We start from the raw sequence: 14,478 nt of genomic DNA, 5'->3' as shown, positions 1-14,478 counted from the left end.
AGTCGGCGGCCGCTCAGCGTCGCCACGGACAACATGATGCTGGAGTTCTACAAGAAGGACGGGTACGACCCCTCTAGCTCTCCTGGGGTTACTTTCTCCACACACTTGGCTGCAGTTTTTAGGGATTACGCTAAAAAAATATCCTAAATATGTGTGAAGTATCGTTACCAAGCAGCAACTTCCGGGTCTGAAACGTGAAGCCAATGCTTCATGTCTTAAACCTGCATTCTCTCTACTGACCACCACGGGGTGACTCCTCTGCTTGTATATAAGTATATGCTTCATGTGTTAAAGCTGCATTCTCGCTAGTGACCACGAGGTTGACTCCTCGGGTTGTATGGAAGTCTCTCTTGATTTATTCCCTCAGTAAACATGAGTTTATGTCTCATTCTCTAGTTTCAAGTCTTCTTCAATACAGCATGATGTTCATTTAGTAAATTATGGTCATTTAGAGTCAAACAGACCATAAAGCAGGGTATGCTTTAGGGGCGGATCTACAAGGTGATTGACAGGTCTCTACGTCAGTCCTCCTCAGAGAATTCCCCCTTTGATGACACATGTGAGCGGTGACCTCATGATCAGTTTCCCTATGAGGTGGAAGGAGAAAGAGAAAGATGACATTTAGTCTGTGAAATGAGGAATCAGGCAAACCTCAAGCTGTGGAGGAGGATTAACTGAAACTCAGTTAGAGGCTTTCTGTCTCTTTTCTCTCTGTTCCTGTCTCTTTCTTTAATTCTTTAATACTCCCTCTGTCTATAAGGGCTCGCCGCTAGACTAAGCTTGGAGGCCACAAGTAGCCCAGCTAATATTAAACGTGTGTGTGTGTGTGTGTGAGAGAGAGAGAGAGAGAGAGAGAGAGAGAGAGAGAGAGAGAGAGAGAGAGAGAGAGAGAGAGAGAGAGAGAGAGAGAGAGAGAGAGAGAGAGAGAGAGAGAGAGAGAGATCTCAGCTTTCAATGGAAACATAGAACCATAGTGAGGCTGCCTTTTGAATTACCGTTTTTTTATGTACAAAAGATTTTAGATTTAGCTCTGTGCATGGTTGTAAAGTTGGATTTTACATTTCTACTTCGTGCACACCCTTGTTAAATAAGTTAATTGATGTTCAGACACTAAAAATGTGCACCTCCGCGGGGGAATAACCTGCCGTTACTAAGCAACCAAAACCTGCGTGCAGCGATGACAGTGATGATTGCATATATTTACTTAAATAGACATCTATTTATGGAAGAAAAAAATCCAGCGGGTGTGATTGCTTGTTCCTTGTCACATTGTGCGCGCTGCAGCATTAACGTGTTAGTTTTTTTATACTAATCAAATGGGATGTACTGTGTTTAGATCTGAGGTCTTTATGCTAAGCTAAGCTAACCCGGCTGCTGGATTTAAAGCTTCATATTTACTGGACAAAGTGGTTTTCATCTTCTTTAACGGTCTGAAAAAAAACAAAAAGGAATAATCTCCTTCAGACTTTCATGTTTTTGGATTCAGGATGCACATTAGGGTCCTCCTCACGGTGGCCACGACACCAACATCTTTTATCCCGGTTCATCCACCAAACTGTGAAAAATATGTTTCTATGGACCTGACTTTGTGCACAAGGCGCCATTGAAACGAAATAAATGTCCTTTCATTCAAAACCATGGAGAAGAAAAAAGCCAAGGATCAAAAAGTACATAGAAGAAAGGTGTCCACATACTTTTGGCTATACTGTTGTACCACTGCATTGGCAAAAAACACACATTTTCCTAAACATTTTCGGACGATTTTCTTGAGTCCATTAGGGAAGCTTTGACCTAATTAGCGCTAAAGGGAACTCCAATTTTCTCTCTGGGTTTCTCCGAGGCTGAGGCGCTTCAGGGAGAGCAGCCCCCTCCCCCACCACCACCCCTCCAGCACCACCCCCATTTCGCTCCTCCATCTTGGCTCTTGTCTTAAAAAAATCATCCTGCCAAAGGTTCCTCTGCTGCTTTGATAACAATGCTGTTAATGGGGGTCTCTGTCCTCCACGATCCTCTCTGTCCTCACTGTGCTTGTCTCTGTCTTTAACTACGCAGCATTAGGAAGATACAAAGGTACAGTATAGATCTTCCCCCCCTCCCTTCACACCCCCGACTCATCCTCTCATCGGTCTATTCATCATCAGCTGCACGTTGACCGGAAGTGTCGGTCGTTTGTCATGTGTGTGTGTTTAACGCTTCCAGTCCGGTCTGTCTGAAGTGACACACTTGGACTCCTGTAGTGCAATGCCTCCAACAGAGAAGGGTGACAAATGGGGATGGACAAAGCAGGCCTTTCTTTCTGTGTTTACATAAGTAGCATCTTTTCAGGCACTGGATAAACTTTTTCAGTGCGAGTACAACGGCCTCTTGTTGTTTAGTCTTCGATATTGTTAAGTTAGTTATTGTCTTTACTATCATTTAAAAAAACATGGAATACGCTTATTCGCTTTCTGCTAATGTCTGTGTGTTGAATATGAAGCTGCAGCCAGTTAGCTTAGCTTAGCAGAAAGACTGGAAGCAATGGGAAACAGCTAGCCGGGTTCTGTCCAAAAAGTAAGAACATCTTCACCTCCAAAGCTCACTAATCAACACAATAGGTTCGTTCGAAAGAGCTGCGCCTTGCCTGGAATGTAGGCGAGAGGAGGCGGCAGCAGCAGGGGGCGTTGACAAAAAACTACGGTCAAGTCGGACAGTTTTCAAAGTATACACAGTTCCGATCTGTAGGCTACTTGTAGTTTACAGATCACTTTGGGATTTATGGATTTATATTTATGTAGAAATGTGCGTGTAGATTGAACCTTTGTTCTTTTTATGTCTGCCTGTGAAATACATGACTACTAGTTTTGATATGTGTTGTATAAATAAGCTTTATTATTATCAACCACACAAGATATGTTTTTAGATTAAACATGAGACTAATAGTCAACAATCGAGCGTTAAGTATTACTACACATAAAATAAGGATTTTCTACAACACGTGGTGTTTGCTGTCAGATCTAAGAGCCAATCAGCTCTCTGATGTGGCGACAGCCAGGCGTTTCCCATCACGCACTGGGCCACACAGTTGTTGGGTTACTGCGGATCCTGGCTCTAAAATCGGTGGTTTAATGTCTCGTGAGATTATCGTTGACCACGTGTGCACGACGTCAGAGCAAGTCGGGAGCAAGTCAGACACAAATCTAACCGGCATGCATTGCGCGGCGATCGGCGGCAATCAATCCTGCTCAGAACTGACTCATCTCGAACGAGCCTGTTGTGTCACTAGAGCACCGCAGGCCAACAGGAAGTTGACGTCGCACCGGTTCCCTCCACACAAATCTTGGATCATTGTAATAAATAATCTCCGCAGCAAACAAACATTCATGATACTTACAGGTTTTGTTCATAAACACCACTTTTATGAGGTTTGAAGTGTAAAAAGCGAACGTTCGCAGCTATAAAGGAACTCCACCATGGTCACATGACTTCACGTTAGCCTATAAAGGAACTCCACCCTGGTCACATGACTTCATGTTAGCTTATAAATGGTCCCATGACTTCATGTTAGCCTATAAGGAACTCCACCACGGTCACATGACTTCACGTTAGCCTAAAGAGGAACTCCACCACGGTCACATGACTTCACGTTAGCTTATAAACGGTCCCATGACTTCATGTTAGCCTATAAGGAACTCCAGCACGGTCACATGACTTCACGTCTCCACCACTGAGCTGAAGGAGGACTAGAGGTCTAGTCGTCTCATGTAAAAGCTTCTATCACCAGAGGGGCGTTCACTGACCTGTTTTATATCGGAGAACTTAACAGTAAAATCTTTTCAGCTCGTGTTAAACACATTATTTCAGACGTCGAACCAGAAACACATTCAGAAAACACATTGACTTTCAGATGAGGGAACAGGAAGGGAAAAAATGCTGACTCATTTCCTGTTTTACGGACATTTTCTGCAGCACTATGATCCTCTATGAAAGTGCTCCCACTTTTGTTTATATTGTATTGTATGTATCTCCAGATGTGGGAATGTATTGGGTTGTGTAGGTCGATGTCTGCATATAGGGATCACCTCGCACCTGCACTTTAGCAAATATCTGATCAATTTTATCATATAAAGTTCAGCGTTAAGGTGTAAGAAAAAAGGTGTAAGGAAAAAGAATATATAATAATCACAGTGTATGGTCCGAATGGTGTTTTTCTGATATGTCTTGTTTATTACAGAGTTGATTAGATATTTTTTTATATAGCAGACTGTGTGAAACAATCAGGACGAAGACTTTTGACTTAAAAGACAAAAAACAAGTCACCGCTCTAATAAATAATAATAATAATGCATTTCATTTGTACCACACTTTTCTTTCAAAAGAATCTCAGAGTGCTCGGGTCTGTTTTTGGTCCGTAAGAAACAAACGTGATCTAATGTGTTTTAATAATTTGGTGGATTCCAGTCTTTATGCTAAGCTAAGCTAACTGGCTGCTAGTTTTGAATGAGCGTGGTGTCAATCTTCTCATCTGATGCTTGACTAGAAAGCGTCAAACTACCTCTTTTAGTATACTTGTTATTTTAATGCCCAAAGGACCATAACGTCTTCATCTTGTTCATGTCATCCAAACTGCTCTCGCGTTGCAGTTATCGAAAGATTTAACCATCTCGCCCTCCTCATGCATCGTCATCTTTTGCAGGAGAATTTTTTTTTTTAAAGCAAATTAATTACCATAAAAGTCGGGTTACAAGCCGTTACTACCTTCGGTGGGTGTCCCCGCTGCAGCCAGCTAGCGCTGCTGCTAGTGTCCCCGACAACCACCGAAGGTAGCGGGACCAGCCCCGGCTCGACGCCCGACTCGGGCAGAGGGGACGTAGTAGCAGCAGCAGCGGGGAGCTAGCAGCAGCGCTAGCTTGCTACATCGGGGACACCCACCGAAGGTAGTAGCGGGTTGTAACCCGGCTTTTACGGTACACATTTAAGCAGAACGATGTGTAGATAGAATGTTGTGCTCTGCTCCTGCATGCTCAGGATCATCAGTAGGCCCATACAAGTGTGGGTGGAGCAGAGTGACCCTACAGGCTGATCCAGGGTCAGGCCTCTATCCTATAACGGTTCAAATGAAGCTTGTCCCGTTCTAGCCGCCCTGATGACCCCCACCCTCAGAACCACACACACCCGCCCTCCCTTGATTTGACTGGCTGTGCATCTTTGTCCCACTGCAGCATGGGTGTCAGGGTGATGGACACTACTTGGGTGTCGCGCAGGGGCTCGTCTTCCTCGCGTAAAAGCTCTTCCACGCCACCAAGCGTGCACCCCCCCGCCCCGCCCACTGACGCTCTCGCCCCCGAGCAGCCCCCCACCCCTCCTCCCACTAACAGCGACCGAGCCAGGTAAGGCTGTCGTGCCCCCCCTTTACTCCTCGTCCTCGTGTTTCACCCCACCACCACCTCCCACACCGCTACTGCTGCGCCCTGCAACTGACACCAGAACAGCTCTGTCTGCTCCACGTTTTCGTTCCCCCACCCCACGAACCGCTCACCATCATCTCCGTGTCTCACCTCCGATGAAGCATGACATGTCAGACTCTGTGACTGCTCTTTAAGTTTCTTTGTGTTGTTGTTTATTTGTCATTACTGTATGTTATGGGATGATTTTCACTTTTTTAACGTAACAAAGTTGGTCCATATGTGCAGTAGGTCATTGCTGCACGTGCATGAGTTGTGTATTTGTTTTGTTTTCTTGTCATTAGTCCGAGCATCATTAACAGCATAACAGTCCATTGTCGCAAGGCCCTGAAATGGATGAGGTGACTTTTCTGTTTTATTTCATTTCTGTGATTTGAAACCCATAGAGCACCTCTTCTTTATTTCCTCTGTTATGTCCCCACCCGAGCCCTTACTTTTCCCTCCTGACACAATAATTAATATTCCTCCCAAACGTAAGCTAACAAATCAATAACTCCCCCCGCCCCCTCACACACACACACACACACACACACACACACACACACACACACACACACACACACACACACACACACACACACACACAAACACACACACACACACACACACACACTGCTCTTAACCTCTAGATATGAATGACTTCCTCCACTTTACCTCCAGCTCTGTCCCCCAAGAAACATTGACGTGTTTATCATTGCAGCTCGGATGATGCGTCCTCCAATTGGTCGGACTCCTGTTACGCCTACCCCTCCCCCGAGGAGGAGAGGCCGCCTCCCCCTTACCCCTCTTCCTCCTCCTCTTCCTCCTCCTCCTCTTGCTCCTCCTACTCGCTCCCCCACCACCATTTCTACACCCGAGCACCTCTGGGTATGCGCCCCGTCGCTCCCAACCCCGAGTCCGTGGCCCCCGGCACGTCCCCGCCCTCCTGCCGCCGCGGCCACACCCCTCCCCCGCCCCCCCCACTCCCTCTGCCCGTCCCCTCAGCCGCTTGACGTCAACTCCAACCCCAAACCCGACTCCTTGCACCTGCCCAAGCAGGCCTCCCTGTCTGACGCCTCGCATGCGGCCGAAACCAACGGTTCCGCCCTTTACATCAAACCCCCGCTCGTTCTCACCCGCCACGACCTGTTCTCCCCCAAACCCCAAAACACCCCCCTCTATGCTCCCCCTCCGTGGGCCGCCTGTGCCTGTAGCCGGGAGAGAGGAGCCAAGCGGACTAGGTAAATACAAGAGCGCTGCTGAACCCGCCCGTACTCACACACAAAGAGGGGATGGGTGAGGAGGAAAGAAGAGGAAAGAGGAGGAGGAAAGAGGGATGGGTGAGGAGGAAAGAGGGAAGGGAGAGGAGGAAAGAGGGGATGGGTGAGGAGGAGGAAAGAGGGATGGCTGAGGAGGAAAGAGGGGATGGGTGAGGATGAAAGAGGAGGAAAGAAGGATGGGTGAGGAGGAAAGAGGAGGAAAGATGGATGGGTGAGGAAGAAAGAGGAGGAAATAGGGATGGGTGAGGAGGAAAGAGGAGGAAAGAGGCGATGGGCGAGGAGGAAAGAGGGGATGGTGAGGGGGAAAGAGGGATCGGTGAGGAGGAAAGAGGAGGAAAGAGGGGATGGTGAGGGGGAAAGAGGGATGGGTGAGGAGGAAAGAGGAGGAAAGAGGGGATGGGTGAGGAGGAAAGAGGGGATGGGTGAGGAGGAAAGAGGGATGGGTGAGATTAAGATCCCCCGCTCCCCCTCCTCCCACCTGTTCTTTGTTCTTATTTATTGTCGATCCGTCAATCATGGAAATCAATTCTCTTTAAGAAACGGCGTTATCGGATCCATCTTTTTTAAATATAATTGCCGTGAATGCAATTCGTAACTTTCCCACGTTGCCTGGATATTTCAGGAGGCGGTTGCCAGGCAACAAAGGAAGTTCAAAGCTTTCAGTGCATGCCATTATATAAAGAAGAAAAAGGAAGAAGTGGGCGTTAATGAGTCATACCAGTGGGCCCAGTCAGCAGCAGCAGACCTAGGAAACAACACAATGTGTGTGGAAGTAAAGCAGTTAAAGGATTTATCAGGTTTGATATTGAACCCCCAAAAAGATGCTCAGAACCTCAAAAAGATGCTCATGCCTCTCCCCCTTCCCTCCCTCCCGCCTGCAGCTTCAACCATCCATTCATGCCTCGTCTGCTGAGAGTTGGTCAGAGTACAAACTGGTTACGTTTCGACCTTCATTGGCATTCTGGCTGCACTGTGCCGTAAAAAAAAAAAGGGAAAAAAAAGGAAGATTCATTAAGCCATCGGGGTTTATTTGGGATTTTTGAACGGCTTCCGCTGCACGGCATTCTAGAGCTCATGTTCGCCTGCAACCCGTGGAACTATGGGTGCTCTCTTTTTATTGACATATTATTTTTAGAGAAGAGAGAGAGATGTGCATGAGGCAGCTTGTCATTCCTTTGTGTGTGTCCGTGTGTGTGTGTGTGTGTGTGTGTGTGTGTGTGTGTGTCCTCAGCACTCTGAAGAACAAGGAGCTGTCTCCGGTGATCGGGCAGAAGGGACTCCAGGGGTCGTTGACCTCCTGCGGGCCGTCGGACCACAGTCCTCTCACCCTGAGGAGAGGTAACGAGGACCCCGGGGTGCCTTTCATGTTCTTCTCTAATCAGAGTTCAGCCACTGACTTTTGACGACTTTTGAAAGCCTCAGAAACATGCACATCGATTTGTAAACAAGCGACCAATCAAACACGTCGGTCTCAAGTTTTAATTTAAGGACTGTAATAAGCTTGTCCGATCATTTCATTCATTGAATTGAATGATTGGACGAGCCGTCTGTCTGACTGAAACATTTAAAAAGGTGTCCGTCTCTTGCCTCCCAATTTAATTAATCAGGGTTCTTACGGTCATGGAAAACCTGGAAAAGTCATGGAATTTTAAAATGGTTATTTCTGGAAAAGTCCTTGAAAAAAATAAAATCCCAAAAGTTTTGTAAAAGTCATGTAAATGTGTTATATTCATGTTGTTCAATTACACTAAGTTTGAAATAATGAATATGCTTTTAAAAGAAAGACGCTCAAAATATAAGCAGGCATACATACAGGCATCTATATAAATGTTTATTCTTTTAATCAAACTATTGTCTCTCATTCATTTGTGTCATTTACGGTTTACTGTATGCTTTGCATTCTCATTGTTAGTTTAAATACTACAATTTACTCACTTTTTCATGTTTACACCCAGATTTCACAACATGTTTGGTCATGGAAATCTGGTTTAAAGTCATGGAAAAGTCATGGAAATTTGGTTTAAAGCCATGGAAATTGGTCAAAATGCGTATGAACCCTGCTAAAGTACAATAGAAGCACTGGAGTATCCCTTTTTAAATATGCTACAAAGACTTCCATCACCCAAATACGTGTTTAAATCCTCTACATTGCTCTCCTGCAGTTTCTGGTGATATTCATATTTTTCTCTCTGGTCTCTTCGCAGCGAAGAAGCTGGCCCCGATCCCGCCCAAAGTCCCGTACTGCCAGTCGGGTGCCATGTCCGACCAGTCGACGGGTCAGCCATCTCCGGTCAGCCTGTCGCCCACTCCTCCCAGCACGCCGTCCCCATACAGCTTCAGCTACCCGCAGGGCTACGCCACCATCGGCTCCCCGGGGCAGATCCAGATGGCCGGCACCCCGTCCCTCTCCTCGCCACCCTCGCTGGCGGGGACCCTCACCAAGGCCCGGCCGACCCCCAAGCCGCCGCGGCAGAGGCCCAGCCTGCCTCCGCCTCAGCCCCCCAGCACGCCCGGCTCCAGCCCCCAGCCTCTGGACCACTCCACGGGCCTCCTGGACGGGCTGTCTCCCGGGGAGAGCATGTCCACAGGTGAGGCGCAATGAAACTGGTCACAACATGCGTGTAACCTTGAAATTTATCTTAATTTCACTCGTATGCTTTTAGTTTATTAGATTTACACATTGCGTTTTACTCCTCTGGATTTATCTCAACACGCTAATTACTTTAAGAATAATATTGTATTTTTCAGTGCAACCAACCAACCAGCTATTACAAGATAACTAACAGTGACTTTTGGAACAAATACATTCATATTATTTGATAGATATCCACCCATCAGTGCCCGAATATTTACATGTCAAGGTGACAAAATGTTGTACTCTATGAACCACCGCCGGTTGGCAAAGAGCACATTGACCGAATGTAAATATATATATATATATATATATATATATATATATATATATATATATATATATATATATATATATATATATATATATATATATATAATTTATTCATATTTATATAGATATAAGGGGACAATTAACCCCAAAATGAAATATACATATCTTACCTGGAGCGTTAAGATAGTTTTTACATTCTGGCATTCAGCTTGTGGTGCTCATAGCTACAACAAAATAATTATTTAAATTAAATACAATAAATCTGCACTAAAACCTGTTTATCTTTATGTTGTCTATGTCTGGACTTGATGCTCTTATTTATTTTCCTCAGCGTTCTCGGTTTGTCTAATTCTCCTCTTGTTGACTGCTCTTATTGTCTCACTTGCAGCGGTATGAGCCTCTCGTTCAGTGTGATTCTGTGTGTGAGAGGGACTTTTGGGGTAAGCAGGAGTTCCTGTGCTCGAGCCTCCCCGCCCCGCAGACCCCTCCAGACACATTTGACCTCTTTACGTATCCACCGACATACAGCGGCTGTTTTCAGTCCGGCTTGAACCCGTTTGGTCGGCCTTTGCATGGCGGCTGAGACTGACGCGATGCATGGCTTGTGTGGGCTAAACAGGCCGGGGCCGAAAACCTCCAACCTCCTCTGCCCTTAGGATTCCTACCCATAATGCCCTGCTCCAGCTGGCTTTTGACAGTCACTGCCCCTCGCCCGTCTCACCCCATACCCCCTCCCCGTACTCCACAGTGTTGTGCCCACCGCTGCTCCTCAGTCAGCACACTTCTCGTTGTTCATCACACGTGTTACACCGCGGAAGTCATCGCACAAAAACCTGTACAATTTTGAATTTAACTGAGGTCAATATATTAGTTCAAACGTGAGTGTAACTAACTACATTGATCGTGGTTTTGATTACCGTAATGGTCGGGTAACAAGCTGCTACTACCTTCGGTGGGTGTCCCCGCTGGTTCCCCGCTGCTACTGCGCTGCTGGCTAGCGGCAGCAGCAGCGGGGAGCTAGCAGCAGCAGTGGGGAGCTAGCGGCAGCAGCGGGGAGCTAGCAGCAGCGCTAGCTTGCTACAGCGGGGATACCCACCGAAGGTAGTAGCGGCTTGTAACCCGACTTTTACGGTAGTCATTGATCACCTCTGAGTCACATGAAAACAATAGGGTGCACGATATCCACATTTTTGTGTATCGTGCACCCCTATTTCATTTTATTTATTCCTGATGGTTTGAATTTACGATGACCCGCCCGCTGTGTGTAACATCATCCAGCATCGATGAAACCACATCTGGAATCATCTGTTTCCCTTTTATTTTATTTTTCTACCCAAATCAACAGTGTGTTTTTTTTTCTCGCTCATCCCTGTTATGTGTTTCTTGTCAGATTCTCTCTGCAACTTGGACATCCCCATCATCAACCTGGACCTGGACGGTATTTTTGACTTGCCCCACATCTCCACCTTCAGGAACTCGTTGGCACTGTTTGGATCCACCGACAGCAGAGCGGAGCCGGAGGAAGAGTCCGAGAGCACAGTGCTATGACGCCACTGAGACCACCAGTCACTCATTCATTGACCTTTCACCTCTCCAGCTGGATTACTTCAGCCTCACCTGTACTCGATCCAGAGAGGCCAACTTGTAAAAACTTTAAGAAAATGACAACAACAAAATGCACACCTAAAAGAAATCACACGAGGGAGCTCAGACACTTAATTTGACATTTTATGCTGTTTGTTATTTAATTTAAATGTAATGTTTCTTTTCTTTTTTGCCTTATTTTACTCACTTGCAATATTGCCTTTAACTTCACACACAAGACTGGAAACGGGCTGCTGGGAGGATCGAGGGCTCTTTGCTGCTTCTCATGAGTGAATTCTTCAGAAGGAAGAACGACACATGCCGAACATCCGTCCTTCCAACATTCTGTTTGTCTCCCATCTGACGTTCCTCAGGGGTGTCAGTTTGAAATGCCTCGCACTGGCGTGTGGTGGCAACAACCCCCGAAGTTCCCGTCCTACTGTGAGTGTGCCAGTACGTCGTTTTGGAAAGTGCGTGTGTGTGTGTTTGGTAATCGTACTATATGATGTTGCACTGTTGGTTGTCGTAAAACAGGAATGCATGTTTTAGAGATGTAGGAGAATAACTACCAGGTTGAACGCCCAATCACTCTTTTTCTCTGTATTTACATCAATCAGGATAAAAAAATCACTGAATATTTATTGTTTATACTGTACATTTTCAGAATATATGACACATTTAACATGGTAAATCAGATCGTATTTTGTATCTACGGGAGACATCATTTCCTCCAGATAGAATACAGTAGATGCTGTCAGGGAGCTAATAAAAATATGATATATATATATATATATATATATATATATATATATATATATATATATGTATATGTATATGTATATCTGTATATGTAGGTACAAAATGAAAGGGTTGGAATGGCTTTTGAGAATGTGAAAGGAAAAATGAAAACCTACATGTGACGACACGTTGCGTGGGATTTTTCTTTTTTCCTTATCGTAATGAGTAATTTCAGTTTGAAGAAGTGGAGCTGAGTCAACAAAGACGATGAAGCCTGGAGTGTGCCACACAACATTCGCTCAAATGAATAAATATTATTGGTCGTCCGGCTTGTTGCGTACTGGCTGGAGTTTAGCCAATCAGAGCTCCTGCTGCCGCTCTGTGGGTTGGACTTTGATTAAAAGTTCCCTGTGGAGTTTTCTTGTAAATGAACAAAACTTGTGTTTACATTCAGTGTTTCTCGACCCAAATTTATTTTTGCATCGGTTGTGTTATGTTCACAGTCGCGCAAATACAACAAATACCCACTTTAACTAAACTGGCAACCGCCGGTGCGGAGAAATGGAGCCAAAGAGGAAGTGACACAGACTGCAATTCTTCGATTTGCCACGTGAGGCTCTAACGGCGAGATGATCCCCATTGACCTCCATTTTAAAATGACCAACTTTACAGCAGAAATATGTTTACATCCTGGTACAAAAAAATCTTAATTTAATTTATTAATTTATAATTTAAAGTTATTTTGTAATTTAAAGTTAATTTCTCCTTTCATGACAACTTTACGGGGGATGAATTTGTATATAATTCCCCTGTTTTTATTATATTAAGGCTGAAGGTTAGACATAATTGAGGGTGTGGCCTCTGTGATTGACAGATGGGTGACAGATGGGTTGTCCTTAAGCAATCCAAAATGGAAATATCAAATGTTAAGGCAAAAAACAAATATACATAATAACGAAATGTAAGATTGAAGATTCATTTTGAGAACTATTTGTATTTAAATATATTTTTAATTGGATAATGAATTCAACAGATGGGAGCCAGTGAAACAAGCTAAAAAAACACACCAGTGTGACACCTTTTAAAGTGTATTACTTGGTAGCTGAATTATTCGGAGTCACATGATAAATCGAGTACTCTCTCTCTTTTTGGCTCTGTTTTTAGTCTCCACCACCTCCTGAGAGGAATATCTGTCTCTTGAGCTGCTAAATTATCCACAAAGTTCTGCAGCTCGTCTCTAACTGCGTCAGTCAGTAACACGAGCGGAACCAACACATTTAACTAAACACTATATTGAATTATTACCGTTAAACCGGTAACACTGGACTCCGTTGGCACACTTCAGGCTTCGTACTTGACGTTCTGTTAAGAACATCTGGAGAACCATACTCAATAAGTCGTCCTGCCCTGAGGTATAATAACATCCCATCATATCAAAACAAAGAACAGAAACAGTCAGGCTCGCAGATAGAAAAGGTGCTATTTTTGACCCAAAAGAAAAGCCTCAGCGGCAAAACCAGCACGCTTTTCTCTCTGTTCATAGGAACCCTGCCTGACGATGCTGATATTTTTAGTCTATATAAGTGAACCAGAGGCAAGTGCAAAGATATGTGTATATGTGTTTATTTTGATGAGAGTATTTATACAGATATATTTCTGAATACTTTTTGCTAGGTCTGAAGAGTTGCGATTGTGAATCTCATCTGAGGTTGAAAAGAAAAAACAAACAAAAAAAACATTCAAACACGGGACCAGAAGCTCCCTGCTGTCGCATCGAAACCTCTTTTTTAAGAGGAAAAATTAATAAAACTGGTGTAGCGAGGTTTGCATACGACAGCAGCAGTTTTGTTATTTGCCTTTGTAGCAGGTTTTGTCGAGACCTGTCCAGATCTGAAAGAACATCCGCTTCACATCCCTGTGCTGCTCTGCCCCCTCTTTTCTTTAAAGCGCCATATTACTCACAGGACTTTTGTAAATACCATTCTGTATATAGTGGCAGGGGAAACATTTAAATCCATACATATATAAATATATATTTATTTATATATATATTTAAATATATGTATATATATATATTGTAGTATATAAATACATATATATATATATATACATAAATAAATATACATATATATGTATTTATTTATATATATGCATTTATTTATATATATTTATTCATATATATTTATATTTATATATATGTAAATATATTGTAATATATAAATACATATAAATATATATATATATATATATAAATAATATATATATATATATATGACAATGCTGTACTGAGAAATATAAATGACGATGAATATTATATGACATTATAATGTTGCCGGTTGTAGCACAATATTTCCACGTTCACATAAAATAACGCAGTAGACCGTAGATTTTCTAAATAAGAACAGCTGATCGTGCTTCTTGATGCAAAATTTACCTCTTGAACCCTGATTTTAGCTCGAAAAATGTCCACGGCGTGAAGTAATCGCTGCAGCTACATGACGCTACGTCATGTAGCTAATGGAAACGCTCAAGATTGTCCCATTTTATACAT

The 14,478-nt window shown here is 44.0% G+C and overlaps 1 protein-coding gene across 1 annotated transcript in view; it reads left to right on the top strand.

Annotated features, from left to right (window-relative positions):
• Positions 1-11,153, top strand: part of LOC306753355 (rho GTPase-activating protein 44-like) — a gene marked incomplete at both ends in the record, with an annotated part of 58,807 nt that extends 47,654 nt beyond the window's left edge. Inside the window, 8 exon segments of the mRNA XM_079237225.1 lie at positions 3-62; positions 2,053-2,070; positions 5,199-5,366; positions 6,142-6,394; positions 6,396-6,661; positions 7,932-8,038; positions 8,905-9,288; positions 10,996-11,153. Of these exon segments, the coding sequence (XP_079093351.1) occupies positions 3-62; positions 2,053-2,070; positions 5,199-5,366; positions 6,142-6,394; positions 6,396-6,661; positions 7,932-8,038; positions 8,905-9,288; positions 10,996-11,153 (1,414 nt within the window).
• Between the last annotated feature and the right edge of the window lie 3,325 nt (positions 11,154-14,478).

The sequence above is a fragment of the Taurulus bubalis genome (genome assembly GCF_910589615.1).
Source record: "Taurulus bubalis genome assembly, chromosome: 2".
In the NCBI taxonomy this organism is placed as follows: Eukaryota; Metazoa; Chordata; class Actinopteri; order Perciformes; family Cottidae; genus Taurulus; species Taurulus bubalis.
This window is presented reverse-complemented; position numbering and strand designations above follow the sequence as displayed.